The following is a 13,633-nucleotide window of genomic DNA, read 5'->3' as shown; positions in this document are numbered from 1 at the left end:
CCATTATGTTTGTACCTCTAATGCCATTAATTTAGAACCTGCATGAGATTCCCCCCGCCTAATGAGCCTAACCCACAAGCTGTCCACATAGTGTGTGTGTTATATTGCAATGATGTGTGTGCATGTGTGCCTACACAAGAATGAAACCTAGAGTTCCAATAGAAGTACCTTGCGTTTGCACTCATGCATCATCAGTCAGCCATAAACATCTTCTGATTACTTTCTGTTTATTTCACCATTTTTTTTTCTCTCTTCAATATTCTCTTCAAATCTAAGAAGCAGGCTCAGGTTTCGAACCCCAAACCCGCCCCGGGTTCCCCGTTGTTAGGCCACGCGACCTCCCAGCCTGCCCCTCCAGGGACATCCCAGCAGGTAACCAGCCAAATGATGCCTTTTTAATTCAATTTAAAAGACCCCAAACACGGTAACACTGTATATTAAGGTGCTTGTAATAAACTTTAATATCCAGCAATTAAAGTTAATAAGCCTGTTATTATACAGTATTAATAACATTATTAAGCCTCTTAATAAGGATTTATTAAAGAATGTATTTACTTATCAACAATGGGATATTTATCGACAATAGTGCTGAGGTAATGGATAATAATACCTTATAAAGGCTAATAAATCCTGGTATTATGTGCTTATTAACAGTTAACAATGCAGGACTGCAGCTACTGGATCTACAGTGGGAACAGTACTTTATTAGGATCAATAAAGTCATCATTAAGTACTTATTAACCGTTAACAATGCTGGTCTGCAGCTACTGGATCTACAGTGGGAACAGTACCTTATTAGGATCAATAAAGTCATCATGAAGTACTTATTAACCGTGAACAATGTTGTGGGAAAAGTTTCTCATTAGGATTATGATATAATCTGTAAGAAATCAATAATACATGATGAATGCATTACTGATTGAATGTATTATATGTAACCCTAACCCTGATCTTATTAATATAGTAACTTTAATTACCACTTATTGAGGCTTATTACAAGCACCTTAATATAAAGTGTTGCCAAATTAGTAAATAAATGCAAACTGATATAATATTGATAAAACATGATTGTATTTCTCTGCAGATGATTGCATCCATTCAGTCCATCAGTACATCGGCACAAAGCCCCACACACACCTCGTTGCTGCAGGCCTCTGCACAGGTACACCATTAAAGCGTGAAATCGACTTCAACAATCTCAAACAAGTGCCAGCTCAGTTTGCTTTTGTTTCTTTCCCTGACTGCACTTACCGGCATGCCTCCTGGGTTTGTTCACATGTGTGCTCGCATTGCTTTATTGCGGTTGCTCAGTCATGTGACCTCAGCCCATCTCCCAGCATCGAACACCTTTTCCTTCTATACCAACCTCAGAGAGCACTGGTTCAGGTAGTTCTCCTTCCTGACGTCTTTTACTGTTCTGTCTTCCTCCTCCTCCTGCTCCTCTTCACCTCAGCCCAGTGTAGCTGCGCCCACCTCTACCAGCCTCGCTTCTCCGCCGCCGCCGCCTCCGGCGGCCGTGGCCTCTCTCCCTCCCTCTCCTCTTCCTCTGTCCCCTCTCCCTGCACCCGTCCCCCAAGCGTTGGCCACCATGGTGCCCATCATCAGTGTAGTCACCGCCCCGCCCGATACTGCCACTGAAGCGCCTCTCCAGGTACTGGAAGTGGAAGCCCCATACAGAAAAAAAGCCAAATCTTAAGCAAGCACTGAAATTCTCCCAGGTGTTGATGGTTATATAAGCATTATTTGAACTTACTCTTTGTAACTGTGACTCTGTACGCCTTCCAGTCTGTCTCTCACCCCTCGGAGTTGTCCCACTTCCAGCTACAGCCACCCCAAGCATCCATAGAGAGGTAACACATTCATGAGCTTGATTGCATCTGGCAGTGATAGATGATAGCTGTCACCTTTTAACATTAAAGTCAGTTTTAAAAAGTCTCCAAAATCATCTACAAAGTCAAAACCCATGGCTTTGCGCATGCAAAATGGTTATGTTGTCTGTATATGCATGTACAGTATATGAAAACAAGACTGACTGTGTCTTGTTTTGGTCAGCGGCTACTGCGAGACCTCGGGCCTGAGTGATGGCAACGAGGGAGGAGGCAGGGGTCGCCACGAGGGCCGCTCTGCCAAGCGAACCCAGAGACGCTCCGTGCGAAGCCGATCTCGCCACGAGAAGCTCACCAAGGCCAAACTCAACGTCCTCAATGTACTAACGAAGACACATGAGGCACTCTGTGTACATTTCTCTGATTGCATTTGTGTCTATTTGATACTGTAGATATCCAACCGTGGCGACAGGGTAGCAGAGTGCCAGCTGGAGACCCACAACAGGAAGATGGTCACCTTCAGGTTTGACCTGGATGGAGACAACCCAGAGGAGATAGCACAGATTATGGTACAATTGTCATCTCCGCCTCAGTGTTTTAACAGCTTTACAAACACCTGAGGGTGTCTGCTGTCATGGTGTCCAGGTCCAGAGCGAGTTCATCCTGGAGAGCGAGCGGGAGTCGTTCATTGAGCAGGTCCGAGAGGTGATAGAGAACGCAGACGAAAAAGGCCTGGAGAGAGACGTTGGCGGTCAGGTAGACGCGTTTCCCACAGGTGCATCAGGTGCATTGTTGCAATCCAAAACTCACAGTTTTGTTTGTCTTGTTTTCTAGATGACTGGTGACATGACACAGCAGAATCCTGCCATATCAGTTCCCATGCCAGGTGATCGTCCTTATCATAACAGTAGTCTTCCTACTCCTGGACGTGCAGCTAACTCATATGCTTTCCAGACACGCCCCCTAGTGCATCAGCACAAGTGGTCCACTCAGCAGGTCGCAAGTTTATCGTCAGCCCCGTACCTGAGGCCAGGCTCAAGGAACCAAGCATCCCCGCTTCTCCCTTACCACCTCCTGCACCTTCCGTTGAGACAGGTAAACAGTGAGAGTAGTTATGAAGGTCCTGGTTTAGAAACAGTGTCACAACTACTGGTAAATGACTAAATTGTGATTGCTTCTTGTCCATTATATACGCTCACGGACACCGCTCTGTCACGTATCATTTATCATTATCATGTATATCATGTATATATGTATCATTATCATTTAATTATCATTTAATTGTGATTGCTCCATAGTGCACAACAGAGATTGTCAATAATAAAGAATAATATAATAAAATTACAAGGTGTAGTTTAATTGTAAAGATGGCCTTATATGACTTGTATTGTGCTCTGGCGCCGTATAGAAATTTAAAAAAATGGGAGGGGGTGTCGTTGATGGACCAGGGCTCCTTCCTAATATGGTAGTAATATGGTGCCACTGACACATCCATTTACTGTTCTTCCAAAGTTCCTCCGGCCTCATCTCAAGCCCAAACCTTGGGCTTGTCAAAATCGGCGGGCACAGTCAGCCTACAGCAAGCCTTCTCTGAGCTCCGACAGAACAAAAGCCAATTGGATCCGGGACCAAGCACTGCGCCGGCCTATATCCACACCGCCCATCCTCCAGCATCCTCGGTTCCCCCACTGCCTCCTGCTGTGGAAGCTACAGCTGGAGGTTCTACTTCAATACAGGAGGATGCTTCTCCTCCTGCTTCCTCCTCCACTCCTACAGCGGTGAATCAGTCACAGCCCATCCAAGAAAAGCCCCGTACCCAAGCAGCAGTACCCACTTCAGTCCCCTCCACCTTACCTCTCACCAGTGTATCCAACATTGTCCCAACGATGCTCACATCCCCTCCTGCCTCCCTTGTAACTTCACCCCCCTCAGAAGTCCCACCTGATCATTCCTCGGCCTCCCCCGCCTCATCCTCCACCTCTTCCTCTGTCATCCCCACATCCTCCTCCTCCACCACCTCCTCAGCGCAGCCAACTTTGGCACACTCGCAGCCGCAGACAGCCACCCTTCCTGGGCAGACTCACACTCACTGTGGCGAATGTGACACGAGGTGAGCTGGAATTGATTTGTTCAAGAAAAAACTTGCGTTACTGAGACCTTACGTTGTGTTCTTCCTAGGTGTGACCCATCCATGGAGTGTCAAAGCAAACCAGACGACATCCAAGCCCTGGAGAAGAAGCTGCGCTCTCTCTTCATGGATCTGGGTGGAGGGGTGGCCCCCGCCCAGGGAGAACTGCTGCCCGACACTACCTCTGCAGCCTCTGTCGGGGGGACCTCCTCCCCTCTGGGCACCTGCTCTACCCCCACATCTGTCAGCACGCCTGCCCCTAGCCAGGCAGCCAATCCTCCTCAGCCCCCTACCAGCCTGGCGCTGGGCTCTCCTGCTCCCACGCAGCAGGGCCCGAGCACACCCATTTCCACTCCTGCACCAGCAGGTATGACCTTTAGATCAGTGGTCCCCAACCTTGCGCTCCAGACCTCATAGCTATCTAATGCTATTGTCATGCAGCGATGTGCAAAACAAAAAAGGCTAAATGTCAAGTAAAAAGACTGCACAAACACACACAAAAGGAATTCACCATCGGTGCGAGCCTGGACGTTGTTTTCCAGAGAGAAGATGATAATAGCGTAGTGTGGTGTGCGTGATTGACAGGCGCAGCGTCATTTTACCATCCATTTTGCTTTTGAGTCTTGTTTTGGTCGTGGTCAGCACCCAATGTCTTCAATGCCATTGTGGAACGTTCTGGATAGTTCCTTTGAACTTAAATCCAAAATGAAGGAACAAAGGAAATCCAGTCAATTACACAAGTAATTGGACAGGAATAGCAACAATGTCTTCAATGCCGTTGCGGAACGTTCTGGGTAGTTCCTTTTGAACTTTAGTCCAAACTGATGGAACATTGTAAATCCAGTCCTACACAAGTTATTGGACAGGAATGGCAAGAACTTCTTCAATGCCGTTGTGGAACGTTCTGGGTAGTTACTTGGCATAAGCATGCCTGGAAGCAATGAAGTCAAATTTGAACTGGCTGCATGTATGACTTTAAATCAGTCTTCCCAAACCTTTCAGTCATTTACCGCTTCAGACATCTGACTGAAAGTCATGTACCCCCTACTCCTTCTTTTAGATATTATTAAATATATTGCATATTATGACAATATATTAAAAAATCATGTGTCTTATTTTTCAACTGCACACATAGGCTACTAATTTAAAATGGAGAGGCTTTTAGAGGGGTAAGATGTCTCCTGGCAGGTGTGTCTTCCTTCTGTTTGGTGAATTTTTTTCTAACAAGTGGTGCTAGGATGTGTTGACCTGTCATCTTTATGCTCTTTTGCTGTGCTTTGGTCTGCAACAGTACAATGCAACAAGTGTTACACGTAAATTAATTATGAAAACAAAGGCACATAACGTACAGAAATTAATAAGGAAATTAATTCAATAGAAGGCTTATGGCTGAGCCAAATGGGCGTTTGAAAAGTGCAGCGCAGCACAGAGCTAACATTTTTATTCACGCACCCCCTACGGCAATCTGCGTACCTCACTTTGGGAACCGAGGCTTTAAATGATTCGATCTACGCATCTTAGTCTCGTTCAGTGATGCCATCTTTGTGTTTTCTTCAGTAAACACAGCCACCAACTTTGGCCAGACCGCTCCATCCAAAACCCCCTTATCCAGGGTGCCGGTGAGTGACGCTTCAATCGATTGTCATGCACATTATGCCGATTAACATTTCCCATCATTTGATCAAATTTCTACTCACCTTCCTCTCCTTGCATGCAAGTCCTTTTTAAGAACATTATTTTTTCCCTCCTCTCGACCTCTTTCCTCTTCCTCTGGAGTAGGCCACCTCTCCTCCTCCTTCAGAACTCCTGCCATTCCTCCCTGGACCATGTCTCACTCAGGTGTTTTGTTTTTTGTCTCCATGTTACTGCTTTTACTAACTGTGAGTGCTTTGTTGTGTCGGTTGCATGCTGTTTTTGCCCTAACTAAATGACATTCAAGTGGACGAACCTGGTGGTTGTAGAGGCAGAGAAGTGAAAAAAAAAGTGTTATTAACAGGAAACGCTGCAGGTCAAAGACACAATGAATGGACTTTTTATTTCGCAGACTGTCTTGCATCCGTCTAAAAACAGTCATCCATTCACTCCTTGGCTGTTATGCAATTCCCGTAGGCGAGACATGTCCACTTGGATTAAAATGATCTCCTAGTTGAAGCTCGCTGTGCTATATAGAAAATGTGGCCTACGGAAAAGTATTTTGCCCTGCTGCATGTGTGCCTCTGGCTTATTGAGTCTTGAAGAAGACATTCAGTAGGATACATTGTGGTCATCTACAACCAGTAGTTGTGTGTTTTTCTGTCTCTGCAGTCCCAGCAGCCTTTAGAGGACCTGGACGCCCAGCTGAGAAGAGCCCTGAGTCCTGAGATGGTTCCTGTCAGCACACACTCACAGGTACACAAACACACACCTTGTGTACACATTGACACACTGCTAATTTGTGTCTTCCATGGTTACCTCAGGCTCCTCATGGCGCCATTCCCCCGGCAGGACAAGCAAGTACGTTCATGTAATGTGATGGTTGCTACTGGTTTCTGTTGTTTGGTAGCTGCCTCTGACTTGTAGACTCTACTGTTCAGATCCTTTCTCTGTAGAGGGAGATGCCACCTCATCTCCTGCTCCCCCTGTTGGAATTAAACTTGGGAGATTCCAGGTTTGCATTCCTCCTTGCTAAAAATGCACTCATCCCCTTCTTGCTCCATCTTATCTTCCCATTTTTCCTCCCTTGCTAAGGTGTCTCTAGCCACTGAGGAGTCACCAAGCCAGCACTTGCCCTGCACAGAATCTTCCTCAACCACATCCTCCTCTTCCACATCCTCCTCCTCCTCTAGTCTCTCCAGCCCGGAGAACACATTGCACAAGGGTTCCTCCACCCCTCTGAGAGCAGGAGGAGCCCAGGGTGGAGATGACGTAGATGGACTCCCTCAGAGAAAGCTGGGAGAGAACCACCGCCTGTCCCCTCTCACCTCCACTTGCCCCTCACCGAAACCCACCACCACCATTGGACGATTCCAGGTATAAATATCACCTGTCATCTTCACACATTTGTCCCTAACAGCAAACAAAAAAATGTAAACAAAAAAAGGTCCTCATGGCAAGAAATGTCAGCGTCCCAAAAGATAATGTATTCATAGTTTTTCCACCCCTTCTCCCTCTGCCTAAGCTATACTTTATATATGATATTTATTTTAACCCTTTTAACCTGATTTCAAAATGCTCTAATTTTGCTGCATGCTTTGAATGGGTAAAAAGTAGTGCCATCTGGTGGACAAATGTAAAAAAAAATGTAAAGCCAGGGCTTCTGGATACTGTACATGAACATCTACGTACTGCAGGTCACCACCAACCCTGAGGCCAGAGTGGGCCACTTCTCCGTCAGTCAGGCCCCAGAGTCCAGGCAGAGCCCTCCCCCCGCTGCCCAGGCTTCTAACGGGCCCACCAACCCTGGAAGTCCAGACGTCGCTCCCAAAGCCTCCCTGCTCAGTGTGAACAGCAGCAACTCCTTCAACTCCTACATGAGCAGCGACAATGACTCTGAATTCGAGGACGAGGACTTGAAGTGGGAGGTCAACCGCCTCCGAGAGAAGTGAGGCATCCTTTTGTCTCATGCCCTCAATATCCTCTCACCACTCCCTGTCCATGCTAACTGGTCCTCCTCCTTTGTATTCCACCAGACACTTGCAGGAGATTCAGGCCCTTCACTCACGCCAGAAGGAAGAAATTGACTGTCTGTTCACCAGGCTGGGCAAGGTAAACTGACATGTGCCACTTCTTCGCACATCCTAGACACATACACTATTGTCCATCAGTGGGAATGATTGTTTGTCTAGATGTGCCCTGACTGATTTGTTTGTGGTGTAGGTTCCTCCAGTTGCCGTTCTCCCTCCTATCATCGCCTTGGCTGCCAGGAGGAGGCGACCCACCAAGAGCAAATCCAGCAAATCGTCCAGAACCAGTTCCTCCTCGCACGGTAGCAAGAGTCCACTTCAGCCAGGTGGGCTCCCTCACACTCCCTCACACTGATCTCACAGAACTTATTTCCATCTTTTAGCAGTGGGGAAATGGTTGAGCACATTTCCAACAATGTGTAACAAAGTTACATTAAGGAGCATCATATGTTGACACTTGCACCATTCACGACGTCAGAACAGGGCTTGCAAGAAGCACAACTATTTCATCTTACCCCTTCATTCCCCCGTCTCAGCACTTACTGATAGCTTCTTCACTTCCTCTACGGAACATGAAATAAGAATACATGAATGAATTCACTAAAAATGGCATCAGACACTGTGGTATTCATTAAATAATAATGCATGAATTAATTCAGGATAAATTATATCAGACACTGCGGTATTCATTAAATAATAATACTGTACATGAATGAATTCAGGATAAATGATATCAGACACAGTGGAATTCATGAGTTAATAATGAATTAATTATCAGACACTGTGGTGTTCATTAAATAATACAAGAATGAATTCAGGATAAATGTGATATTTGTTAAATAATAATTCAGGATAAATGATATCAGCCACTGTGATATTCGTTAAATAATAGTTCAGGATAACTGATATCAGCAACTGTGATATTTGTTAAATAATAATTCAAGATAAATGATATCAGCCACTGTGATATTCAGGAAATTAATGAATGCAGGATAAGTGATATGAGGTTGTCAGCATTGTGTCATGTAAACATCACATAATTGCATTTGTTCATATTTGTGCATTGTTTGAGTTCCTTGCTCAGCCCCTTCTTCTCCGCATGTTGAGATGCGAGAGGTTTTTGCTGTTTTAAATTGAGTGTGCAGACTTTTAACGTACGCCGTGTGTGTGTTTACATGTCTGCTTGGTTACACGTGCGTGTGTTTGGGTGCTGCGCAGGCTCGGAGCTTGAGCATTTCTGACAGCCTTCCCCGTGTGTTTTCCTGTCTTTGTGTGTTGTGTGTGTGTGTGTGTGTGTGTGTGTGTGTGTGTGTGTGTGACTGCTGTCTGTGTGTCGCCTCCTTCCTGCTGCTTCCTGCCTTTCGCTGCCACTCTGCTGTTTCCAGGCAGCGCTGTATCCACCCAGAGTGCCCCGACGATGCACCCAGGCCAGCTGGCTCAGTTAGCGCCAGGATCGGCAAGCGACGGCGGCAGCGTCCAGCTCCAGCCTCTCAAATTGGGTCCCTCCAGTGACAACCTGTGTTCTGCGTACACCAGCGAGGCAGCTCTTTCCGTGCCCAGCTTGTGCGCTCCCACCCCAGGTATCAACACCGCAAAAAAACCAAAACAAGACTTCATGGAGCCCTTGCATGCGAGTGTGTCCTCACACGTCCTCACCTCTTTCCTGTATCTGTCTCTCTGTGGTAACTTACATTCTTCTGTGTCTTTTCCTCCATCTTTTTGTTGCACTCTCCATCCTCCTCTTCCCACTCCTCACTCAGGCTGTGTAAAGTTCAGCTGGGGTTCGGAGCGTCTGCCCTTCAAGCCTGGCGGCAGGAGGACGCGCTTTCTGAGTACGCCCTGCTTGGCTCTTTGTGTGTAAACGCTTCATTTCTTTGCTCTTAAACCTTCTACGTATGTCGCCTGTCCTCTTTCTTTAGTACTGCTCCAACCATCTCCTTAGGAATTACAGTATCATGTATAGTCGGGTACCAACCACAGAGCTTTTAAAAAGCAGCTTCAGGTTACTTGTGGTTTATGCTGCCCCCTGCAGGACACAATGATTATAACATATGATTGTCGCCTTCAAGCGCAGAGCTTTTTGTCCACATGAGCATTTATATATCTTCATTTATTGTAGGTATGATTTAGATCAGTGGTCCCCAACCTTTTTTGACCCACGGACCGGCTTGTGTTCCCACAAATCTTTCGCGGACCGGGGGGGGGGGTTGTACATTATAGTGATCTAATTTATGTTATTTATTATGTATTATGTAAAACTCAGACATGAATAACATCAAATTAAGAGCACAAAATGAATGCTAACCCACCATCCACCAGTTCAAGTTCCATCCAAGTTTTTCAGAGAGATGATTACATGGCTGTTTGACGTGTGTGCTAAAAGGCAGTGCGCTAGCATGAATTAACTTGAGACAAATGTGCACATTAGCGCTCAACAAGTCATCCAAACTTACCTTCATGCATTCCCACATAGTATCAGCATTTGACACCAAATATGAGGTGAAAGAAAGATGGTAAAAATACAGTAGTGGTCTATCTGTGCGGCATGAGATAAAGTTAGCACACGCACGATGGACATGCGTCAAGTGAGACGGATGTAACAGAGAGAATCCGGCCACTTTTCAAAATAAAACATAAAAAAAATGAAAATGGAAATTATTTTTTTTTCCTGTGCGGCCCGGTACCAAATGACCCAGGGCCCGGGGCCCGGGGGTTGGGGACCACTGATTTAGATGAGTCATTCAGGCTGTACTGGCCCTGCACTAAGGGGCTACAGTGCCACCTGGTGTCAAACATTGTTTTTGAGGAAGACTTTTTCATGAAATCTTTTCGGTTTTTAGATTTACAATTACTCTAAACTGAATTGCACAGTTTCTCCTCATTGGTTGGTAATAAAATGAGTCTTTTTCCAGTGCTTCTCAACCCTCCACAGCTCAAACATTCTCTCCTCCCTGTCTTCCCCCCAAAAAGGGGATTGAGAAGGGTCTCAGCCTGCAGCTTTCTTGTCATTTATTGCAAATAATAGTCCACATCTCCGTCATACCTTGGAATGTTGGACCCCGATCTGATGAGGAGCCGTAGCGAGGACTCAGAATCACTCTGTTGTGTTACGTGAATGCTGCCAGGAAGCCATTTTTTTTAAGATTATGGACACGTTGATGTGGATCTATGGTGTTACTGGTTGTCATGGTGCAGGTTTTTAACTGTTCCCTCTCTCCCAATCCTCCCATTCTTCTTGCCTTCTGGTCCGCACAGGGAAGATGGTGAAAAAAGTCTGCCCCTGCAACCAGCTCTGTAGTAACTATCTCTCTTTTTGGTCCTTCCTTCCATCATCCATCCTCTTGCTTTGGCCCTCTTGGTACAATGCATTTCACACACGCATGCCCCTGTGAGCTAACACACGCTAACTAGTACACACCTGAGCATCTGTTGCCATGGAAACCACCATCACTCCCCCTCATCCCCGCCGCTGTCCTCCCTATTTCACCGTGCAACGAGCCGCCACTGAGCTCCTTCTAACAACCTCAATGTGTGTCCTCACAGGGACCAACAGCACCAACACAGTGAGCGGTTCTGGACCCCTGTGTCAGAGCCAGGGGGGCTCCCAGTGTCTCAACATCTCGGCCCCCCACCAGCGGAAAGGCACATTCACAGATGACCTCCATAAACTGGTGGACAACTGGGCCAGAGACGCCATGAGCCTCTCGCAGGTATTTTCTTGAAGCCAGAAACATATAGCAGCTATCTAGTGTTGATGTTTATGTATTTTTTTAGGGTAAGAGGAGTGCCAAGCAGCTGCAGGCCCCAGCACAGGGACACAGCTACGAGGTAGGACCCAAACACACAACTTATAGTGTATTGATGTGCTTTTGTGGCATAGTGGTGACATCTTAAAGCAGGGGTGTCCAAACTTTTTCACTTTGGGACTTTGATATGAGGACTCAGTCGAAAGTAATCAATCATCTGTGCAGGTGATCCAGTCAGCCAGCCTGGCCAGGAAGTACTCTGCGCCGAGCCAGCTACTCACAGGCTCCGCCCACCTCCCCTCCAGCACGGCATCCACTACCTCTTTGGCCACCGCCCGCAAGGGCTCGCTGTGCCAGCCCCCTACCTCCCCCGCGCTGCCCCACTTCATCCCATACGTGCCCGCCCCCGCCTACACAGCACAGTGGTCCGGACCTGCTCAGGGGCCCTCTGCTCCTCACGCGGCGGGGCCTCCGCTGGTCAGCACCTCTCAGCCGCTCGGTCCTTACCCCCCCTCGACTGCGGGGCAGATTCCCGGTCATGCTTTCACTATGAGCAGCGCTCTGCAGAAGTCCGTCAGCAGCCCGGGGGGACCTAACATGAGGACCACGTAGGGTTTGGGGCTCCTTTGACCTGACTGGATTCATCAGCTGGATATGATGATGATGATGATGATTGGGAGTGGGAGTGATGCATCTCAGCTTTTCTTCTGTCTTTTGTGTGAAGAACCTGTTTGCCAAAAAAGTCCAAAGAGTGGAACAAAGTTTAAATACTACAATGTGCAATGTGTGTATAGAAAACACTTGAGGAAGAGAGGCAAGGATGAAAAGGAAATGGGAGTTAAAATGGTGCATTGGATGCAGGTAGAACGTCGACAAGGAGGCCTGGATGACTCCGCCCCTTCCTGCGCACAAAGCAATAACATCACGGCGAACACGAGAGCTCTGGAACATCCAAAAAGTGGCCTTGTCAACACAATATCTTGTATCGTTTGTATTCCTTTTTTCAGCTGTGATAATTCCATTCACAGATGTGGATATGAATGGTTATTTAAATGAAAAACAACACTGTGATTATTGTGGCTTGGGGTAAAACAAAAAATCACCACAAAAACAACGGGGGGAAAAAATGCCTTAATCGACAACAATTCAGCTACCGTTTTTGTTTTGTTTTGTTTTTTTAATCCAATGCTAGCTACTTGTTTCTTATCCAGTACTTACATATAAGACACTTTAAACGTTTGGCCCTGTTAGATGAATGTGAATGTACAAAGCAGCTGTTTCATTAGCTTTCTTGTGCCTTGCTTATCCCCCCGTTTGCAAACACTGGAGAAGCACATGAGGACCACGAGAGATTTGTTTTGACGGGGATGAAGAGGATTGCATTGGTGACTTACCTCCATACTGTGATGCATTTTATTATTTACGTTTGACGCACCCTCTTGTGCTACATTACTGTGAAAGGCATTGTTAGCATTAGCTCACACATAGGGGCACATTCTCACATACTCACTTTTTTCTTCCTTTTCACAATAGAAGTGTTAAAATCCTGCAGCCTCTTCCAAACAAAAATGTTCCAATGTTCGATGCTCGAGCACAGAATTTTTGATGATATATTTCCATTCTCATGTTTTATGTTGTTTTATCTGCTGTTTTATTGTGTGTAGCAGCACCTAACTCAGTAGTTGCATTCTCTCGATTTGACAAAAAGAAAAAAGAAAAGACAAAACACACGTGTGGGGTCTCATCAGCAGCCTTTAACGGTTCATGTTTTGCACTAAATAGAGTGTTCCGAGCTTCATATGAAATAAATACAATGACATTTGTTACATTGTTTGTCAAAGAAAACTTAATAAAAGTTGTTTAAATGAATGGCTGGAAGTTAATGTTAACATTTTTAACATTTTTCGGGTGTTTTTGGTGTCACAGTGCAGCAGCGGCAGCGTCTCAACACAGGTAAGTCGCCTTTTAAATATGTAGTACCGGTTTTGTCCACACGATGACGCCAAAACGAACTGCTGATGATGCCGCCAATCAATTGCATATGCGAACCAATAAGGCACGTTTATTTATAGAGCACAATTCATACACAAGGTAATTCAGAGTGTTTTACAGAAAAAAGGGTAAAATCACTTAACAAAATCATTCTAAAATCACATGAAATTCCATAAAAATAAAAAAGAAAAGATTAAAAATGAAGAGTACAGATAAAATACGGTCAGTTGTCAAATGTTGAACAGAAGAGTTATCAGCTTGGATTTGAGCATTGCCAAA

At 45.9% G+C, this 13,633-nt stretch overlaps 1 protein-coding gene across 22 annotated transcripts in view; it reads left to right on the top strand.

The window, feature by feature from the left end:
* The window catches only part of wnk1b (WNK lysine deficient protein kinase 1b), an 88,466-nt gene extending 75,235 nt beyond the window's left edge, over positions 1-13,231 (top strand). For 6 of the 22 annotated variants that reach the window (XM_054800523.1, XM_054800525.1, XM_054800519.1 and 3 more), the window contains 26 exons: positions 277-372; positions 1,085-1,162; positions 1,454-1,651; positions 1,786-1,850; positions 2,053-2,206; positions 2,279-2,395; positions 2,472-2,582; positions 2,661-2,712; positions 2,781-2,921; positions 3,339-3,936; positions 4,005-4,321; positions 5,512-5,573; positions 5,734-5,793; positions 6,259-6,342; positions 6,411-6,447; positions 6,528-6,601; positions 6,682-6,963; positions 7,284-7,534; positions 7,623-7,698; positions 7,810-7,942; positions 9,002-9,250; positions 9,377-9,469; positions 10,872-10,913; positions 11,160-11,326; positions 11,391-11,444; positions 11,588-13,231. In XM_054800523.1, coding sequence (XP_054656498.1) covers positions 277-372; positions 1,085-1,162; positions 1,454-1,651; positions 1,786-1,850; positions 2,053-2,206; positions 2,279-2,395; positions 2,472-2,582; positions 2,661-2,712; positions 2,781-2,921; positions 3,339-3,936; positions 4,005-4,321; positions 5,512-5,573; positions 5,734-5,793; positions 6,259-6,342; positions 6,411-6,447; positions 6,528-6,601; positions 6,682-6,963; positions 7,284-7,534; positions 7,623-7,698; positions 7,810-7,942; positions 9,002-9,250; positions 9,377-9,469; positions 10,872-10,913; positions 11,160-11,326; positions 11,391-11,444; positions 11,588-11,974 — 3,978 coding nt within the window. In that variant the 3' untranslated portion in view covers positions 11,975-13,231. Of the gene's footprint in view, positions 1-276; positions 373-1,084; positions 1,163-1,311; positions 1,387-1,453; positions 1,652-1,785; positions 1,851-2,052; positions 2,207-2,278; positions 2,396-2,471; positions 2,583-2,660; positions 2,713-2,780; positions 2,922-3,338; positions 3,937-4,004; positions 4,322-5,511; positions 5,574-5,733; positions 5,794-6,258; positions 6,343-6,410; positions 6,448-6,527; positions 6,602-6,681; positions 6,964-7,283; positions 7,535-7,622; positions 7,699-7,809; positions 7,943-8,834; positions 9,251-9,376; positions 9,470-10,871; positions 10,914-11,159; positions 11,327-11,390; positions 11,445-11,587 lie in introns of those variants that run through there. The other 16 variants (XM_054800524.1, XM_054800541.1, XM_054800543.1 and 13 more) reach the window with 15 other exon arrangements.
* The last annotated feature ends 402 nt before the right edge of the window (positions 13,232-13,633 follow it).

Source organism: Dunckerocampus dactyliophorus, chromosome 15 (genome assembly GCF_027744805.1).
Source record: "Dunckerocampus dactyliophorus isolate RoL2022-P2 chromosome 15, RoL_Ddac_1.1, whole genome shotgun sequence".
Lineage (NCBI taxonomy): Eukaryota > Metazoa > Chordata > Actinopteri > Syngnathiformes > Syngnathidae > Dunckerocampus > Dunckerocampus dactyliophorus.
Note: the sequence above shows the minus strand (reverse complement) of the source record. Positions and strands in the feature narration are given on the sequence as shown.